The following is a 20,905-nucleotide window of genomic DNA, read 5'->3' as shown; positions in this document are numbered from 1 at the left end:
ATAAAGAATTCTGGGATCTTAGCATTTATTTACAAGAATTCTCACTGGAAAAGCTATGTTTACATCAGGCGGCCGCTAGCTACATTCACTAACAGACTAGCATTGTACTTCGACATATTTACATAAAATAAATGCTTACTGCAGTTTTTTGCCTTTAACCAAGAATCGAGACTGTTTTACGTCGATTTCTATAAAGAACTCAGGGATTTAAGCATTTATTCACAAGAACTTTTAACGAAAAAGCTCTTTGTCTGTGATTCAACTCGGTCAGCCAACAATGCAGGCCCCCTATTTATCGGCCCAGCGCCCCGTGTCCCATCAATACATTATGAAGTCTGTCGATTTACTAATTAAATGTTAATTCTGAGATCGACGTACTTCTTCGTCAGGAGTATGGCCTTAAAAATGGTGGCGAGGGGGCTACCAGGGCGGACGTGGAGTACGCCGACATCAACTTCTCCGCGCTCAAGAGAAACAACACCAGGGAGGCGGCGACTAATCACCAGGCCACCGAGTACGCAGAGATCAAGACAAAAGACGATGGTGACCAATTGTGCGAGTGTGCCAACGATAAAGAAGAGCAAAAAATGGAGGACAGGACACAATGCGACAATGATAAGGAAGAGGAGGCCTTATATTCAAACATGAATGACGCCATGTTGTCATGAGTGATCACGCTCATAATTTTCAACTGTAGTGCATAGTCCTAAACTTTTGTAGGATCTTTTGTGTGGTCACTGGTGACATTTCTCACGTTGCAGCGTGTGACCTGATACAAAACATAAATTCACACAGCAAATGACCGCGCAAAAAGCTCAGTCTTGGTCTCATCTGACCAAAGCACACGGTCCCAGGCTTCAACTGAGACCGTGTGCTTTGGTCAGATGAGACCAAGACTGAGCTTTTTGGAACCAAACAGTCTAAGTGGGTCTGGCGTGCCACGAAAGATGCACATGCTGAAAAGCACCTCATACCCACTGTGAAGTATGCGGGTGGGTCAGTGATGCTGTGGGGCTGTTTCTCTTCCAAAGGCCCTGGGAACCTTGTTAGGGTGCATGGCATCATGAATGCTTTGAAATACCAGGACATTTTAAATAAAAATCTGTTGCCCTCTGCCCGAAAGCTGAAAATGGGTCATCACTGGGTCTTTCAGCAAGACAATGACCCTAAACATATGGCCAAATCTACACAGAAATGGTTCACCAGACACAAAATCAAGCTCCTCCCATGGCCATCTCAGTCCCCAGATCTTGTTTTGTTGGCAAAAGGGGGTTGTACCAAGTATTAACACCAGGGGTGCTAATAATTGTGACACACATTATTTGATGTCAAATAATTATTTCTTTATGTGGGATTTTTTCCCCCACTGAATACCCTAATTTTTGGACTATAAACCGCTACTTTTTTCCCTCATTTTGAATCCTGCGGCTTGTAGTCCAGTGTGGCTTATTTGTTGATTTATTTGGGTTAATAGGTAACAGCGGCATCATAAGACTGTCATAAGAACATCATAATTATGACATATCACTATCATGGGCATTACTGAATGCTTATGACAGATGTCAATATGTGTCATGTGGCATATTATGTCACTAAATCCATTTATGTCCAGCTCATATCTTTTACGTCCATTCAAAAGTGAGATAATTTGCTGGATGACACTAACTGACATCTGTTATAGGCATTCATTAACGCTTATGACAGTGTCATGTAATAATTATGACTGTCTTATGACAGGATTATGGCACCACTATCCAAGAAAATGTGACCAAATACCATAACTAGCAATTTATGAAACAACTGGAACAGTAACTGAAGAAATAATTAGCAGAACATGACTGTTATTTACATCTGTAGCGCCGCCATGCATGCTAGGAGGAATGTTGGATGACAACAGTGTTGAGAGCAAGTGGCAGCAGAGGTTGACTGTCTACCCCAAGGAAGCAGTGATGGCCAAATGTAGCTTTTAGTTAGGGTGACCATATTTTGATTTCCAAAAAAGAGGACACTCGGCCCGGCCTCGAGATACTTGAATTTTACTCGAAGATCACTCAAAGATGCGTATATCTCCCACTTTTTTTTTTACTCAACAGGCTTTATTCTTCCTAAAAAAAATAATCAAACAATAAAAAATTTCCAAAAAAGAATAATTATTAAAAGAATAATATAATGCAGACTCATGGAAATGTAGTCCAGTTAATACACACACACAGTTGGCTATGTGCCAACTCAACATTTTTTAAAATTACGATCACGACAATTGTCGTCGACAAAATGTTATTCCTACTCAATTTTTATTCTCATACAATGTTCTAAATTGTACGCAAACAATAACTGAAATAAACTGACAAGCGATTCAGCCAGCATGTTTCCAACCGCAGCAGTTCTAATTAAAAACTACATTGCCCATAATGCCTAGCGCTGCTGAGCTCACTGATTGCTATTAGGGAATACGGGAGCCGAGGCAAAATCAGACTTTGCTAGTTTACTACCATCGCCAGCGCAAAGATGCGACAACAAACGGGATTTTACAGATTACACCAGTACAAATCTCCGACAGAAGTCAACAGTTGCCATTATATACGTATTTACCGTAAAAAAAAAAACTCATAAGCAACACAGCTATTTCGCTATACTAGCATTCAACCACTAACAAGACCAATTACAAGACTCATACAATATACTGCATCTCTGTGTACACATATAACCCTATGTACAACAGAAGACAGGTGATCGACATTAACAGCAGAAACTTACAGAAAGGTGTATGGAGCCACGTCTTTTAGAACTTCTTATTGAACTCCTTACTGTAGTCTGAGCTCTCGCCAAACTGTCAGTAGATGGTGGTAATTCCCCATGAAACAAAGGGTGAACTGCCAACAAAAAAGAAGAGGAAGATCTACTCCTTCTCCCGCTCCTGCTAGTAGGAGCAACGTCAACGCAGGCAAGCGCTGCCCCCTAGCGGCCGAAGGAATTCTCTTCAAGTTGGTCCCGTAAAAAAAAAATCATAAAAACCGGACATTTTTATGAATTTATAAAACCCGCCCGGACAACGAGGATACTGCGTGAAAGTAGGACTTGTCCGGGCAAAAGAGGACGTTTGGTCACCCTACTTTTAGTGACTGTAAAGCTTTGCAGCCAATTGGTTCAAAGCTTAATGGTGGTTCATTTGGTCTCATGACAGTCTTATGGTGCCATTGTCAAATGAAGTGTTACCAGTTAATATCTTTTGGTGTAAATATCCCATAATACAATGAGGACAACTGCGGCTTATAGTCCAGTGCGGCTTATCTATGAACAAATGCCGTTTTCATGTCAAATATGGCGGCTGGCGGCTTATAGTCAGGTGCGTCTTATAGTCCAGAAATTATGGTAAATGCACCTGTATTGAAGGTTGGATTTTTCTCTTTTTTTCCATTAAGGTCCCATATTATTTGAATTAAAAAAATATATATATTAGAAGCTAAAAAACACATCTTAACCAGGGGTGCCAATAATTATGGAGGGCACTGTTTGTGAATGATTGACATTACAATGCTACACTTCTTACAGACATCGCAAATCAAAATCTCTTTATTCTTTCATTGCAAACTGCAAGTGTGCCTTATATTGTGGCTGTACAGTAAATCCTGTTGAGCTTCTCTTAAGTTCATTGTTCTCACAATGCCGCTCGCTAGTGTTTGTCCTTGACACACATACACACACTGTTATGATCCGCGGATGCGGAGAACAAGATTGAACCCAAAAAACAGACAACAGAGGGGAAGCGTTCGGGGATTTATTAATCACAAAATAAAAAAACACGCGAACGCGGTAAAAAGGGGATAACAAAAGGGGTCCGTGACAAATAGGTAGACGGGGATCAAAAACGCGAAAACCGAGCGGAGGGCAGAGAGCCAAAAAGACAAACAAAAATACACTCAATACCTGCACAAGGTAGAGGATCACAAAACTAAGACGTCCGACGAACTAGAAGGCAAATACGAAGCGACTCGAAAGCAGTACGTGATAATGGCGACCAGCAAGGGAAATATCTCGGCGTTCTTCTCCCGGATAGCCTGCGTTTATATGCTATAGCTGACGAGCAGGGATTAGCTGCAGGTGCGACGTCGGCACGCCCCCACAGCCGGCTCTGCAACAAAAACAAATTCTGACAAGCAGCAGAACGCGACAGTACCCCCCCTCAAAGGGCGCCCCCTGGCGACCCACCTGGCTTCCCGGGACAGCGCGCATGAAAGTCGCGGATGACTGAGGGATCCAGGATCCAGGAGCGGGGGACCCATTGACGTTCCTCAGGGCCGTAGCCCTCCCAGTCGACCAGATACTGAACCCCCCTGCCCCTCCTCCTGGAGTCTAAAATGGACCTCACGGTGTAGACCGGGTCACCGTCGATCAGGCGTGGAGGTGGAGGAGGTGATTCCGGGGGACATAGAGGGCTGAGGGAGACAGGCTTCAGCAGGGAGACGTGGAAGACCGGATGAATCTTGATGGACGGAGGGAGCGTTAACTTCACGGCCACCGGGTTGACAACCTTTTCCACCTCAAACGGTCCAATGAAACGGGGACCCAGCTTCTTGGTGACCCCAGCGATGTTCAAGTCCTTAGTCGAGAGCCACACCTTTTGCCCCGGCTGGTACTGAGGGGCCGGTCTCCGGAAACGATCAGCCAACTGCTGGTTGCGCACTGCTGTTCTCGAAAGTGCTGCACGAGCGTCCCGCCAGACTCTATGGGCTCGTCTCAGGTGTTGTTGCACCGACGGAATGGAGACGTTCGACTCCTGAGTAGGGAACACAGGAGGCTGGTAGCCATATGCGGTCTTAAAAGGCGACATACCTGTGGCCGTGCTGACGAGCGTGTTGTGTGCGTATTCCACCCAGGGGATGTGGGAGGACCAGGAACACGGGTGCTGGTGGCACACGCACCGAAGAGCAGCTGAAAGATCTTGGTTTGCCCGCTCAGTCTGGCCGTTCGTCTGAGGGTGGTACCCAGATGACAAGCTTGCTGTGGCCCCCATGGCTTTGCAGAAGGCCTTCCATACTTGCGACACGAACTGCGGGCCCCTGTCAGACACCAAGTCCGTAGGAATGCCATGGATGCGGAAGACATGCCTTACGAGTAATTTTGCAGTCTCTAGAGCGGTAGGCAGCTTAGGCAGAGGTATGAAGTGTGCCATCTTTGAGAATCTGTCGACGACAGTCAGCACCACGGTTTTTCCTTGGGAGACAGGAAGACCCGAGACGAAATCCAACGCAATGTGAGACCATGGACGGGACGGTATCGGTAGTGGGCGCAGGAGACCAGAGGGGGCACAATGGGATGCCTTGTTGCGGGCACACACTGAGCAAGCAACAACAAATGCCCGGATATCGTCTTTCATCCCAGGCCACCAGAACTTCTGGGAGATCAGGAATTGGGTCCGTGAGACCCCTGGGTGGCAGGCTACCTTCGAGGCATGTCCCCATTGTAGGACCTCTGATTTGTGTTCCTGAGACACGAACAGTCTGTCCTTGGGGCACCCGACTGGTACAGCCCCGTCTTGCAACGACCTGGCGACCTTCCTCTCCACCTCCCACTGTAGTGCTCCCACCACCTGGACTGCAGGCACAATAGGCTCCGGAACGGACTCGTGGTGAACAGGGCTGAAGATCCTTGACAGGGCATCCGGCTTTGTGTTGCGAGACCCCGGGCGGTACGTAATGGTAAAGTTGAAGCGGGTGAGGAAGAGGGCCCAGCGCGCTTGACGGGAGTTCAGCCGTTGGGCTGCCCTGATGTATGCCAGATTCTTGTGGTCTGTAAAGATTTGGAATGGCTCTGACGTTCCCTCCAACCAGTGCCTCCATACCTGTAGCGCCAGGACGATGGCCAGCAGCTCCCGGTTACCAACGTCGTAGTTTTGTTCGGCGGGACTGAGACGACGTGAGAAGAAGGCGCAAGGGTGAACCCTCTGGTCGACTGGGGAACGTTGTGACAGGACCGCCCCCACTCCTGAATCTGAGGCATCCACCTCAACAACAAACGGCAAATCAGTATTCGGGTGCGTGAGAACAGGGGCACGCGTAAAGGCCTGTTTTAGTGCCATAAAAGCAGTCTCAGTTTCTGGGGTCCATTCAAACGGAACTTTGATGGATGTAAGCCTTGTCAAAGGTTCGGCCTTCTGACTGTAGTTACGAATGAAGCGCCGATAGAAGTTGGCAAACCCGAGGAACCTTTGCAAGGGCTTCCTTGCTGTCGGAGAAGGCCACTCGACCACAGCCTGGATCTTGGCTGGATCTGCTCTCAACTGGCCCTTCTCCACAATGAACCCCAGAAACTGGACCGACTGAGCATGAAACTTGCACTTCTCAGCTTTAACATACAAGCGGTTCTCGAGCAGCCTCTGTAGGACCAGCCGAACGTGCTGTCTGTGCTCATCGAGGTCTCTGGAGAAAACAAGGATGTCATCAAGGTATACAAAACAAAACCGGCCGATCATATCTCTGAGCACGTCGTTAACCAGGTTTTGGAACACCGCCGGCGCATTCGTTAGTCCGAACGGCATAACCAAATACTCGAAATGGCCCATAGTGGTGTTAAACGCAGTTTTCCACTCATCCCCTTCCCTTATCCTCACCAAATGGTAAGCGTTGCGCAAGTCTAGAGTCGTGAAAAACGTTGCGGACTGCAAAGGTGCGAATGCCGCGTCCAGGAGAGGTAGGGGGTACTTGTTCTTAACAGTTATTTCATTAAGGCCCCTATAATCAACGCATGGGCGGAGCGATTTATCTTTCTTATCAATGAAAAAGAAACCAGCCCCCACAGGGGATTTGGATGGTCTGATTAGCCCGGCCGCAAGAGACGATGTTATATACTCGTTCAGGGCTGCCTGCTCCGGTTTGGACACCTGATACAGTCTAGAGGAGGGCATCTTAGAATTGGGAATCAGATCAATAGAACAATCATAGGGGCGATGTGGTGGAAGCGACTGTGCTAGGTCCTTGCTAAAAACCAACTTGAGGTCATGGTATTCAGTGGGCACTAAAGACAAGTCAATCGAATGTGGTTTACGAGTCACAGACGCTCCCGAGGAAGATGAGGCTGCACGCAAGCAATGCGAGTGACAATGGACACTCCAATTATTTATCCTGGGGACCTCCCAGTCAATGTCTGGATTATGCTGCTTTAGCCAGGTTAAACCAAGAACAACCGGAGCCAGTTTGGTGGGCATGACAAAAAATGGCCGACGCTCACTATGATTACCAGATACCACCAAGGTGAGAATGTCGGTCTCATGTGTTATGGTGGAAATCAAGTCCCCGTTAAGGTCCCGTACCTCCCGAGGCTCCTTCAATTTAATCAGGGAACCACCAAGTGTATCTATAACAGAATAATCCACGAAACAGTCGTCAGCCCCCGAGTCTACCAAAACAGTTACCTTACAACTGCGTTTCCCTCCCGTAATAATCCCGGGCAATTGTAGTCTTGTGTTCTTGAGCGGTTTGGCAGTCTTAGTAGCCATGTGTGAGTACTCACATTGAGGCGGTGGTGTACCACTGGAGGGGAAGTGCCTCGCTGCGTGGCCACTATCTGACGTCGGTACCTGGGCAAGATGGCCGCCGGGGGCTGCACGGGGATTCGTGGGACAGGAAGCGACGTGATGGCCGGGTTCACCGCAGTACAAGCAGAGCCGCGATGCCATGCGTCGGTGACGCTCCCTTGTGGTGAGACTCTTCCCGCCGAGCTGCATAGGCTCCTCCTCAGTCGGTGGCTGCCACTCAGGGTCCGACGAAGAAAGGGAAGCCGGATGGGAGACCGCAATGCGCGCCGCTGGGGCAGCCCTCCTGATGACTGCGCCTGTTGACCGGCCGTGCCACTCCACGCCTCTTTCGCGCTCCCGCTCCCGAAGTCGATTGTCCAAACGTACCGAAAGTCCAATCAAATCCTCCAAATCCACCGCTTCATCGCGGGAGGCTAGTTCGTCCTTCACCTGCGGATTTAGCCCCCTCCGGAATATACAGCGTAAAGCCGCGTCATCAAAGCCGCTCTCAGCTGCGAGAATGCGGAAGGACACCGAATAGTCTGCGACGGAAAGTTTGCCCTGATTTAAGTCTAGCAGGCGACTCCCAGCCTCTTTACCCCGAATGGGGTGATCGAAAACCCTCCTCATTTCCTCGACGAAATCAGGAAAGCAGTTACGAACTTCGGGGGACTGGTTGCTGGTCGCCATGGACCACGCTGCCGCTTTTCCGGTAAGAAGGCTCATGACGAAAGCGACTCTGGATCTATCGGAGGAGTATGTGTGGGGTTGTTGATCAAAAACTAGTGAACACTGATGCAGAAAAAGCCCGCACGAGCCGGGTTCCCCATCGTAGCGTGGCGGGTGCGGAATGTTTGGCTCACGTAAAGGAGTGGAAGTCGGGGCGGACGGCGCCACGGGGGGAAAGTGCACTGACGCCGCGGTAGCGGGTGAAGCGGGACGGTCACGGTAAGCACAAACTCTGTCGACCCGTGCCTCGAGAGAGCACATGTTAGCTGTTAATGCGTTCAACGCCGACATGATCTCATGGAGAACACGATCGTGTGGGATAGCGTGCTGCCTCGGGTCCGAAGACGCCTGGGCAATGCGCTTGCTGTCTGCGGGGTCCATTTTATGGCCGAGATATTCTGTTATGATCCGCGGATGCGGAGAACAAGATTGAACCCAAAAAACAGACAACAGAGGGGAAGCGTTCGGGGATTTATTAATCACAAAATAAAAAAACACGCGAACGCGGTAAAAAGGGGATAACAAAAGGGGTCCGTGACAAATAGGTAGACGGGGATCAAAAACGCGAAAACCGAGCGGAGGGCAGAGAGCCAAAAAGACAAACAAAAATACACTCAATACCTGCACAAGGTAGAGGATCACAAAACTAAGACGTCCGACGAACTAGAAGGCAAATACGAAGCGACTCGAAAGCAGTACGTGATAATGGCGACCAGCAAGGGAAATATCTCGGCGTTCTTCTCCCGGATAGCCTGCGTTTATATGCTATAGCTGACGAGCAGGGATTAGCTGCAGGTGCGACGTCGGCACGCCCCCACAGCCGGCTCTGCAACAAAAACAAATTCTGACAAGCAGCAGAACGCGACACACACACTCCTTCCTTTTTGTGATTTTGACAGTATGGTTCCTTTAGGAGGATCTTTGTTGACATATTTTCACCGCATGCACAGCTGGTTGTGTGGTAAGAAATCCCATAACGGCAGGCGATGGAGCCATGATGAAATTTTCGAGCGAAATCTCCAAAATATTAACACTTTAAGGTCGGAGGACTGGAGATTTAGTGACGCCAAAATCGAATTTAACATCCTCTGATTATTTTTTTTTTCAAGATGATTGGCCAATATCTTTTGTGAAGCACAAAGCACAAGATTTTATTAAATCTTCTCTAAATAACACATACACTGAAGAAATTAAGTATTCGAACACCCTGCTATTTATCATGTCCGCCCCATTAGAAATCCAGGTGGTGTCTGAAATTTTCATCGTAGGTGCATGTCCACTGCGAAAGAGATAATCTCAATAGAAAAATCCAGAAATCACAATGCATGATTTTTTTATAACTTATTTGTGTGATACAGCTGCAAATAAGTATTTGAGCACCTGTCTATCAGCTAGAATTCTGACCCTGAAAGACCTGTTAGTCCACCTATTAAAGGTCCACCTCCACTCCATGTATTATTTTGAATCAGATGCACTTGAAGTTCAGAAGAAGGCAATAAGGATTATCCATAAAGCCTCTTATAGAGCTCACACAAATGAGCTATACATCAAATCTAAGTAGATTGGGAATAAACTGTAATGATGTATATTATGAGATTTTTGAAACTTCTTTAAAACATGTTTTAATATTTTTATTTCATCACACTGAAAAGCTTATAAAATACAAGCACATATACATGACAACATTTTTAGAGTAATGAAAAATCATGACAAATGATTGCATTAATACGGTTTCATAGTTTGTTAGTTTCAATTTTATTTTCAAAGTGTTGAAGAACTGTGCTTTAAAAAAAAAAAAGTGTTCAAATATCTACATATTTTGAACACTTGTGAATGTAGATATACAGTGTATATCATTTACAACAGTGTTCTGGCATGTTGAGACAAGTGATTAAAGTATAATAATGCATCATTATTACAGTCAAAATAATCGATTAACACACCACCATAACACACACTTTTATTTTTGATTTGTCAAATATTTCTAACCATTCTATTAGAGTTTGCAGGTGTACCTAATGGAGTGTCCGATGACCAACAAGATTACAGGTAGATACTGTGTTAAAATAACATCCTCACATGATTGCACGTGCACGTTTGTACTTAAACAGATTACCCATTATTGGAATACAGGTTCCGCTAGTTGGAAGGACACTTGAGACGGACAAAGACGAGAGGACAGCTGCAGTTCAGTCTGTTTTGTGGATTTGATCTAATAATTCACTACCATTGACAGCGATAGACGTCCGATCCGTTTGAACTTCTCGCCGTCAATGGCACTGCAACATGACAATTCGCCGCCATGTTCAACACATTGAAACACAACCTCGCTATTTTTTGATCATTTAAACATGATCGCAACACAACCGGAATTTCTTGATATGTTTTGAGATTTCTTTCATCTTTAAACCGTATATAATCGGATTGAACAACGGACTCCACACTAATATTTGCAGACTTATGATCAGTCGCAAAATTTTGGGAAGCTCCTTCTCCAAAGTCCCTATAATCACATCAAAGAGAAGCAAACAGGAGAAGAGGATTAAAACAATCAAGTGAGGTAAACACGTATCGATGGCTTTTGTCCGAGTTCCTCTGTGGCTACCAAATGCCACGGCGAATATTTTTATATAAGTGAAGAGGATAAACAGCACAGGTATGACAGCCATGTTTATGATAACAATAAAACCCAACACAACCAGAGACGTCGGCGTCGTGCAGTGAATCTTAGAAACTGAACTATTGCAAAAAATCCCCCCTGAAGAGAAACTACAAAGTTTTTGTTTGGACCGAACAATCACTGACACCGACACATGACAGGAAGGCAGAAACCAGGCCAAACCCAGGAAAATGCAGACACGGGTTTTACTCATCAGAGATGTGTACTGCAGTGGCTTACAGATGGACACGTATCTATCGTAAGCCATTCCTGACAACAACAAAAAATCAGCACCAGCCAAACTGTAGAAAACAAAAATCTGTAACAAACACACGGAGTAAGAAGCGCTCTGCTGATGAGACAAGACATCCACAATGAGTTTAGGGTAGATAGTAGTGCTGAATAAAAGTGAGTTAAGAGACAAAGCTGCAATGAAAATGTACATTGGTTCATGAAGGGTCCGGTGAATCCTGATGACATAAATAATGATACAATTAGAGCATACAATGACAACATACATTGCCACAAAAAACACAAAGTAAACATATCTGTAATTGTCTATGTCTATGAAGCCATCAAGACTCAGCACCCGTGTTCCGTTCCGTACCATCGTGACAAGACACGAGTCAAGTGCTGCTGAGGATGCTTGTAGATAAAGATAAAGAAGACATCTACAGTTAGTGATCAGGGTGATGATGGCTTGCGATTGGTCGCCAGGTTGAGGAGGTGTTCCGTAGCTTCCCTTTGTTACCTCCAACTCCCCAGAAGGCGGAACGCCGACTTGTCAGGCTGAACTTGAATTTGAAGTCTTACAGTGCTGGTCAAAAGTATTGGCACCCCTGCAATTCTGTCAAAAAATGCTCAATTTCACCCAGAAAATGATTGCAATTACAAATGCTTTGATATTAATATCTTTGTTAATTTTGCTTGCAATGAAAAACACAAATCATTTCAGAGACAAAATTGTAGACCTGCACCAGGCTGGGACGACTGAATCTGCAATAGGTAAAACGCTTGGTGTAAAGAAATCAACTGTAGAAGCAATTATTACACAAAGGAAGACATACAAGACCACTTCTAATCTCCCTCAATCTGGGGCTCCATGCAAGATCTCACCCCGTGGCGTCAAAATGATAACAAGAACGGTGAGCAAAAATCCCAGAACCACACGGGGGGACCTAGTGAATGACCTACAGAGAGCTGGGACCACAGTAACAAAGGCTACTATCAGTAACAAAATGCGCCGCCAGGGACTCAAATCCTGCACTACCAGACGTGTCCCCCTGCTGAAGCTAGAACACGTCCAGGCCCGTCTGGGGTTCGCTAGAGAGCATTTGGATGATCCAGAAGAGGATTGGGAGAATGTGTTATGGTCAGATGAAACCAAAATAGAACTTTTTGGTAGAAACACAGGTTTTCGTGTTTGGGGGAGAAAGAATACTGAATTGCACCATACCCACTGTGAAGCATGGGGGTGGAAACATCATGCTTTGGGGCTGTTTTTCTGCAAAGGGACCAGGACGACTGATCTGTGTAAAGGAAAGAATGAATAGGGCCATGTATCGAGAGATTTTGAGTGAAAATCTCCTCCCATCAGCAAGGGCATTGAAGATGAAACGTGGCTGGGTCTTTCAGCATGACAATGATCCCAAACACACAGCCAGGGCAACAAAGGAGTGGCTTCGTAAGACCCATTTCAAGGTCCTGGAGTGGCCTAGCCAGTCTCCAGATCTAAACCATGTAGATAATCTGTGGAGGGAGTTGAAAGTCCGTGTTGCCCAACAACAGCCCCAAAACATCACTGCTCTAGAAGAGATCTGCATGGAGGAATGGGCCAAAATACCAGCAACAGTGTGTGAAAAGCTTGTGAAGAGTTACAGAAAACGTTTGGCCTCCGTTACTGCCAACAAAGGGTACATAACAAAGTATTGAGATTAAGGCTGCAGCTATCGATTATTTTAGTAGTCGATTAATCGATTACCTACTTAGTTCGAATAATCGAGTAATCGAATAAGGAACATAAAAAAATACCTGACCTGAGCCTCAAACAGTAAGAAAAAAATAAATGAGGATATATGCACAACGAAAGAACAATTGGCTAACTTACATAGCAAAAGTCCGCTATCTTAAAGGCTGTAAAATGCCGACATTTTTTTTTTTTTTTACAATGCTCTTAACAAATCGTTCAAACACATTCTCACAAAAAACGGCTAATTATACTTTTAAACTAAATTACAAATGCATTAAAAAACATTAGCTCAACAGGGAGCAGCAGGATTCAGCCATGTGAAATGAGGCGCACTAGAGGGCAGTGTATCCAGCCAGATCAATGAAACTAAATGCAAACACTTTCAAAACAAACCATTACGACGCCACTTTAATTAAACGAATGCTTGAAGCAGCAAAATTTAATTTGAATGTTTTTTCTAATCGAATACTCGTGTTAATCGAATAATTGTTTCAGCACTAATTGAGATGAACTTTTGGTATTGACCAAATACTTATTTTCCACCATGATTTGCAAATAAATTCTTTAAAAATCAAACATTGTAATTTTCTGTTTTTTTCCCCCACATTCTGTCTCTCATGGTTGAGGTTTACCCATGTTGACAATTACAGGCCTCTCTAATATTTTCAAGTGGGAGAACTTGCACAATTAGTGGTTGACTCAATACTTATTTGCCCCACTGTACATATGCTTTGGTAGTAATCTCTTAGTTTATTTTGCTTGCAATTAAAAACACAAATCATTATCATTTTACACAAAACTCCAAAAATGGGCAGGACAAAAGCATTGGCACCCTCAGCCCATAAGCGGATTTTAAGGGGGGGGCAGGCCCCCCTGGTGGCCGAAAAGTGTCATTGCATGAAATTGACTTTCTTATATATGTAAAAGTTATAAAGCAATAAAACTGCAACAAAAATGAATAAAATGAACCAAAAAAAAAAAAAATTTTATAATGGCGTCAAAATTATTTTTTGGACAGATCATGTGAATCGCACCTTAGACGGTCATGTGGGAGGGAGTTGAAAGTCCGTGTTGCCCAACGACAGCCCCAAAACATCACTGCTCTAGAGAAGATCTGCATGGAGGAATGGGCCAAAATACCAGCAATAGTGTGTGAAAGCTTGTGAAGAGTTACAGAAAACATTTGGCCTCCGTTATTGCCAACAAAGGGTACATAACAAAGTATTGAGATGAACTTTTGGTATTGACCAAATACTTATTTGCCACCATGATTTGCAAATAAATTCTTTAAAAATCAAACAATGTGATTTTCTGTTTTTTTTTTCCACATTCTGTCTCTCATGGTTAAGGTTTACCCATGTTGACAATTACAGGCCTCTAATATTTTCAAGTGGGAGAACTTGCACAATCAGTGGTTGACTAAATACTTATTTGCCCCACTGTATAAGCACATATACATTATACTTTTTTAGAGTAATGAAAAATCATGATGAATTATTTCATTAATACTGTTTCATGGCTTAGTAATAATAGTTTTAAGTGTTGATGAAATGTGCTTTTTTTTAAAAAAAATATTTTGTAGCCAAATATGTACATATTTTGAAACTTGTGAATGTAGACATATAGGCATATAGTGTTGAAAAAAACTGATTAAAGTATAATAATGCATCATTATTACTATCTAAATGATTGATTAATGCACCACCATAACACACATTTTCACTTTTTTGGTTTGTCAAAAATTTCCAACCATTAGAGTTTGCAGGTGTACCAAATGGAGTGTCCGATGACCAACAAGATTACAGGTAGATACTGTGTTAAAATAATGTCCTCACATGATTGCACGTGCACGTTTGTACTTAAACAGATTACCCATTATTGGATTACATGTTCCGCTAGTTGGAAGGACACTTGAAACAGGCGAAGACGAGAGGACAACTGCAGTGTAGCGGTAAGGAGGCTCACTTATACCTGTATTGTCGATTTTATTCAATAATTCGCTGCCTTTGACGGCGATAGATGTCTGATCCATTTGAACTTGTTGCCCTCAATGGCTCTGAAAGATTTAGTTAAATTACTTGAAACCAACGGAGTACTGTAGTTTTGGGCTCAACATTGGTAGGGACAATATGGCATAACGTGCGTGTACAGTTTTTGATGTAAAATAAATCTGTATTGACTTATACTAACTTTAAGTGTATTGGTTCAGCCTACACCGTTCAATTCAAACCTTTGTTTATAAAATTACAATAGAAACATTTTGAAAACTTCCAGAAAAAAAGTCTGGATTTTTTTTAGCAAATTTAAATTGCATTATTTGAACATAACTTGAATTATATTAACATACACAATAAGCACAAGATTGTTTATAATCTCTTAACTATCCAGGAATGCAAAAAAAAATAAAATTAAAATAAATAAATAAACATTTGTCTTAAGACCACTCAACAATGTCTAAATAAAGAAACAAACAAACAAAACAAAAAAAACTTCTTTGTCTGGGAATAACAAAAATGAGTAACACTTTACAATAAGGGTCCCTTAATTAACATTAGTTAATGCATTTGTTAATGCGTAACCAGACAGTAACCAATAGTTTGGTAGAATTAAAAAAAAATATATATATATATATATATATATATATATATATATATATATATATATATATATATATATATATATATATATATATATATATATATATATATATATATATATATATATATATATATATATATATATATTAGGGCTGTCAAAAAGATTAAAATTTTTAATCGAGTTAATTACAGCTTAAAAATTAATTAATCGTAATTAATCACAATTAATCGCAATTCAAACCAGCTCTAAAATATGCCATATTTTTCTGTAAATTATTGTTGGAATGGAAAGACACACGACGGATATATACTTACAACATACTGTACATAAGTATTGTATTTGTTTATTGTGACAATAAATCCATAAATGGCATTAACATTCTTTCTGTTAAAGTGATCCACGGATAGAAAGACTTGTAGTTCTTAAACGATAAATGTTATAGTTACAAGTTATAGTAACTTTATATTAAAACCCCTCTTCATGTTTTCGTTTTAATAAAATTTGTAAAATGTTCAATCAAAAGTAGAGTTAATATAATAATAAGAATAAAAATAACAATAATAAAAATAGAGTGACCAAAGTCTAAGTTTTACGTGTATTTTGCATAGCTATTTTGATATGGAATGCCAGTTTATTTTGCATTGTTGTTTAACTGTGTGTCAGAATAGGGCCTCATTACTATAGACTGAAGTGCTTTTCTTTATGTGAACATTTTTTTTTTTTTTTTTTTGGAGAGATAGGAATATTATTTTTGTTTTGCTTTCACTAAACGATACTTACAGTGGGAAACCCATTGGCAGTGTATCAAATACTTGTTCTCCCCACTGTATGTTTGTTGTGAAGGAGTTGCCAATAAACGGCGCGGTCCAAAGAACGCCTGTGTCCACTCGTCTTTATAAGATATATATCTGCACATATCTTACCCAAAATACAACAAGAGACACATAATTGCCACTAAAAGAAAGAAAACTTACCGAAATATGTGTGGAGCACAAATAGCAATTTGCATTGCATTGTGAATACAGCATAAACGTCTCCCAACTAGTAATTCTCCCACGTTGAGAAGAAATAACATGAGTATGGAACGGCGCTGCCCCCAAGCGGCCGGTGGCATTCTCTTCACTCTTAATGTCCATGAACGGCCTCATTGTAATCTGTTTGAGGCAATATACGAGATGGTCATTCACCCAAGCGCCAGCAGAGGGCGGCAAAACTCCATAACAACAAGGGAGCGTTTCACTGTACTGTCATTTAAATCTGTCTGAGCGGGACAGCGGGAGCGTTAATTGCGTCAAATATTTTAACGTGATTAACGCCCGTTAACGCGATAATTTTGACAGCCCTAATATATATATATGTGTATATATATATATATATATATATATATGAAATACATCACTTAACATTAATTCACATATACATTAGTGCAATAATTCACAGTTAAAATGTATACTTATATGAGTAAATTAATATGTTATTTCAAATTGAGGAACATTACCCTGTGAGTCCTTGGGTGCTGCAACCCTAACTTTAGGTATGGTATTATTTAACATTAACGTGCTTCATAAGTATCAATTAACCATAGTTAACTATAACTGAATATGGTTTGGACCCTTATTGTAAAGTGTAGCACATGTGTCCCTTAACTAAGAAATTATAAATGCTTAAGTCCCCCCCCCTTAACCTTTATTAAGCATTACTGAATGCTTGTTGGACCCTTATTGTAAAGTGTAGCACACGTGTCCCTTAAGTAAGAAATTATAAAGGCTTAAGTTCCTCCCCTTAGCAATAATTATACATTACTGGATGCCCTTATTGTAACGTGTAACACATGTAACCCTTGGGGTTCAAATAAGATGAACCATGAATAGTTTAAAACTTCAAATGAACGAAGTTAAAGCAAACACAACAAAAGACTTGTACATATATTATTGATAACAAATGTTGAAATTAAAATGTCATCTCTAAGAACGTTTTATTGTTTCAATAAAATATATACAAGTCTTTGGTTGTGATTGCTTCAAATTCATTCATTAGAACTATTCATTGTTCACAATAAGGGTCCAAGAAGCATTCAGTAATGGTTGATAAAGGTTAAGGGGGGGGGGGGGGGGGGGACTTAAGCATTTATAATTTCTAAGTTAATGGACAAATGTGCTACACTTTACAATAAGGGTCCAAAAAGAATTCAGTAATGGTTAATAAAGGTTAAGGTGGGAACTTAAGCATTTATAATTTCTTAGTTAAGGGACACACGTGCTACACTTTACAATAAGGGTCCAAAAAGCATTCAGTAATGGTTAATTAAGATTAAGTAATATTTATAAGGTACGTTAACATGAAATAATACCATACTTAAAGTTAGGTTCGCAACACCCAAGAACTCACAGAGCAATGTTTCTCATTTTAAAATAACATATTCACTTACTACTACCAGTATACATTAACAAGTATTTATTAATGCCCTAATGTATATGTGAATTAATCTTAAGTAAACTATTATATATATATTTTTTTAATTTTGCCAAACCATTAGTTACTGTCTGGTTATGCATTAACTAATGCATTACCTAGTGTTAATTAATATATTAATACATGTTAGATAAGGGATTATATGAATTATTGTAATGTTACTTAAACATTAGTTATTGTCTAAAAATGCATGAACTAATGTTAATTATGGGACCCCAAATGTAAAGTGTTACCCAAAAATGAATAAAAATGGAGCCATCCTTCAGGTAAAACACTACTGCTTTTGTCCACAAGCACAGCAAAACTAAAAAAATAATTAAAAAAAAAAAAAGAAAGAAAAGAAAGCTCCTGTGGGCTGATTTACAACCACATAAATAACATAAAAATAAATAAATAATTAAAATAAAAAAGTAACATTTACTGAGGATTGGGTTAACCTCGGTTCACTACATTTCTCACAGATTAATTAACATTAACAGTAGAAAAAAAATACAGGAGGTCACTTCTCTCTAAGTAGCTTTCTACTCGAGTTTTTGCAGGTTAGAAAGTTCACACAATTTAATAGTATGCCAACTCTGATGCAGGTCAGACTTTCAGTAGCAAAATTAGTGGTGTGTTCACCACTTCCACAACATTGACGTCTTTTTACATTTCTTACAAAACTTATAATATCACTAACATTTCTGATATCTAATGTGTGTGTGTGTCTGTGTGTGTATGTGAGAGCATTTAGGAGGAAAAAATTAGGCACATTCAGCAAGAAAAATAATGAAAATACTTCACTTATAATGGTGGGGTCATTTACAACAACTAAAACATATGGGAAGACAATCTTAATGACCAATATAATAGAAGTCATCATAAAACGCAAATAAGGTTGCTTAAAAGTTGGTGGCGACAATTTGAGCATCCTGAAAACTTGCAAGTGTTTTGTCCCTACTGTCCCTATGCAAACCTACGTCCTTGATTGAAACACACCCTGGCTATTTTTGGATCATTTCAACATGATTGCAACACGACAACAATTTCTTGATGTGTTTCAAGATTTCTTTCATCTTTAAACCGTATATAATCGGATTAAACATTGGACTGCACACTAATATAAGCAGAGTCATGATCAGTCGCAAAAGTTTTGGAAGCTCCGTCTCCAAAATTCCTATCATGACATCAAAGACAATCAAACAGGCGAAGAGAATTAAAACAATCAAGTGGGGTAAACACGTATCGATGGCTTTTGTCCGAATTTCTCCTTGGCTGCGAAACGCCACTGTGAATATCTTTATATACGTGAAGAGGATAAACAGCACGGGTACGAGAGCCATGTCCATTATAACAATAAAACCCCACACCATCAGAGATGTCGGCGTCGTGCAGTGAATCTTAACAATTGTAGTATTGCAAAAAATCCCCCCTAAAATGAAACTACAAAGTTCTTGTTTGGACTGAATAATCACTGACACCGACACATGACAGGCAGGCAGAAACCAGGCCAAAGCCAAGAAAATGCAGACACGGGTTTTACTCATTAGGGATGCGTATTGCAGTGGCTTACAGATGGACACGTATCTGTCATAAGCCATTTCTGACAACAACATTAAATCAGCGGCAGCCAAACTGTAGAAAATCTGAACCTGTAACAAACACACGGAGTAAAAAGCGCTCTGCTGATGAGACAAGACATCCACAATGAGTTTAGGGTAGATAGTAGTGCTGATGAAAAGTGAGTTGAGAGACAAAGCTGCAATGAAAATGTACATTGGTTCATGAAGGTTCCGGTGAATCCTGATGACATAAATAATGATAAAATTAGAGCATATGATGAGAATGTAGACTGCCACCAAAAACACAAAGTAAACATATCTGTACTTGTCTATGTCTATGAAGCCACCAAGACTCAGCATACGTGTTCCGTTCCGTTCCATCGTCACACCACACGAGTTAAGTGCTGCTGAGGATGCTTGTAGATGAAGATAAAGAAGACATCTATGGTTAGTGATCAGGGTGATGATGGCTTGCGATTGGTCACCAGGTTGAGGAGGTGTTCCGTATCTCCCCTTTGTTGCCTTCAACTCCCCGGGAGGCGGAACACCAACTTGTCAGGGTGAACTTGATCAGTGACGAAAAAGTCCTATAATTCACATACCGTTATTTTCGGACAATAAACCGCTACTTTCTTCCTCCATTTTGAAACCTGCGGCTTATAGTCCAGTGCGGCTTATTTTTTGATTTATTTGGGTTAAAAGGCTGGGGTGAAAGTGGGCCAGAATGGTCAGGAACGCAGTTCCGGTATAAGATTCATGGCCAGAACGCAGTTCCGGTACAGGGCCGGCCCAGGCCATTTGGGGGCCCTAAGCAAAATAATGCAAAGGGGCCCATATTTTTGGCCCACCATTTCCTCACAGTGTACTGTGAAACCCATACATGCAATCCCACCCATACGTCCATATTTTGTATATTAATCAGATTTTGTTGCACTGCATACTTCAAACTTCTCACCCCAAATGATTGTCAGTACTTACAGTAGATAGCGCCTTTTTCTAAAAGAGGAAAGGAAGTTAAGGAAGAACTTTTATTCTTTTAAGCTTGTAATCAAGTATCAAAACTCACAAAAGTCAAATAAAGCAAACTGTAGTAAACAAGATAGAATATAAATTAAACAATTGTCAGATTGGGGGCCCTCTAGTGCTCAGGGGCCCTAAGCAGCTGCATAGTCTGCGTATAGGATGGGCCGGCCCTGTTCCGGTATAAGATTCAGGGCCGGAATGCTGTTCTGGTACACGGTGCTTTGATTCCGAAAATATGACGGTAACTGTCAAAACGCTATGTGAAAAAAAAAATGCTAAGCTGCCACACATGCATTTCTTCTCCAAGAACAAAACAATCTACCAACATCAGATTTACATACACAAGTGTTAACAACAAGCATAATAAAGTGCTTGTGTTGGATAATCTGTTTCCACCAATA

At 41.7% G+C, this 20,905-nt stretch overlaps 1 protein-coding gene across 9 annotated transcripts in view; it reads left to right on the top strand.

The window, feature by feature from the left end:
• Nucleotides 1-20,905, top strand: part of irgq2 (immunity-related GTPase family, q2) — a 71,570-nt gene that overhangs the window by 33,942 nt on the left and 16,723 nt on the right. The window contains exons 2-3 of one of the 9 annotated variants that reach the window (XR_009062897.1): nt 14,627-14,675; nt 14,770-15,464. The exons of 1 other annotated variant lie outside the window; for it this stretch is intronic. Coding sequence is in view for 2 of the 8 variants with exons in the window: in XM_057833468.1 (XP_057689451.1) it covers nt 19,895-19,928 (34 nt within the window). In the remaining 6 variants the exon portion in view is untranslated. 7 more of the 9 variants (XR_009062902.1, XR_009062896.1, XR_009062899.1 and 4 more) reach the window with 7 other exon arrangements.

Source organism: Corythoichthys intestinalis, chromosome 4 (genome assembly GCF_030265065.1).
Source record: "Corythoichthys intestinalis isolate RoL2023-P3 chromosome 4, ASM3026506v1, whole genome shotgun sequence".
In the NCBI taxonomy this organism is placed as follows: Eukaryota; Metazoa; Chordata; class Actinopteri; order Syngnathiformes; family Syngnathidae; genus Corythoichthys; species Corythoichthys intestinalis.
This window is presented reverse-complemented; position numbering and strand designations above follow the sequence as displayed.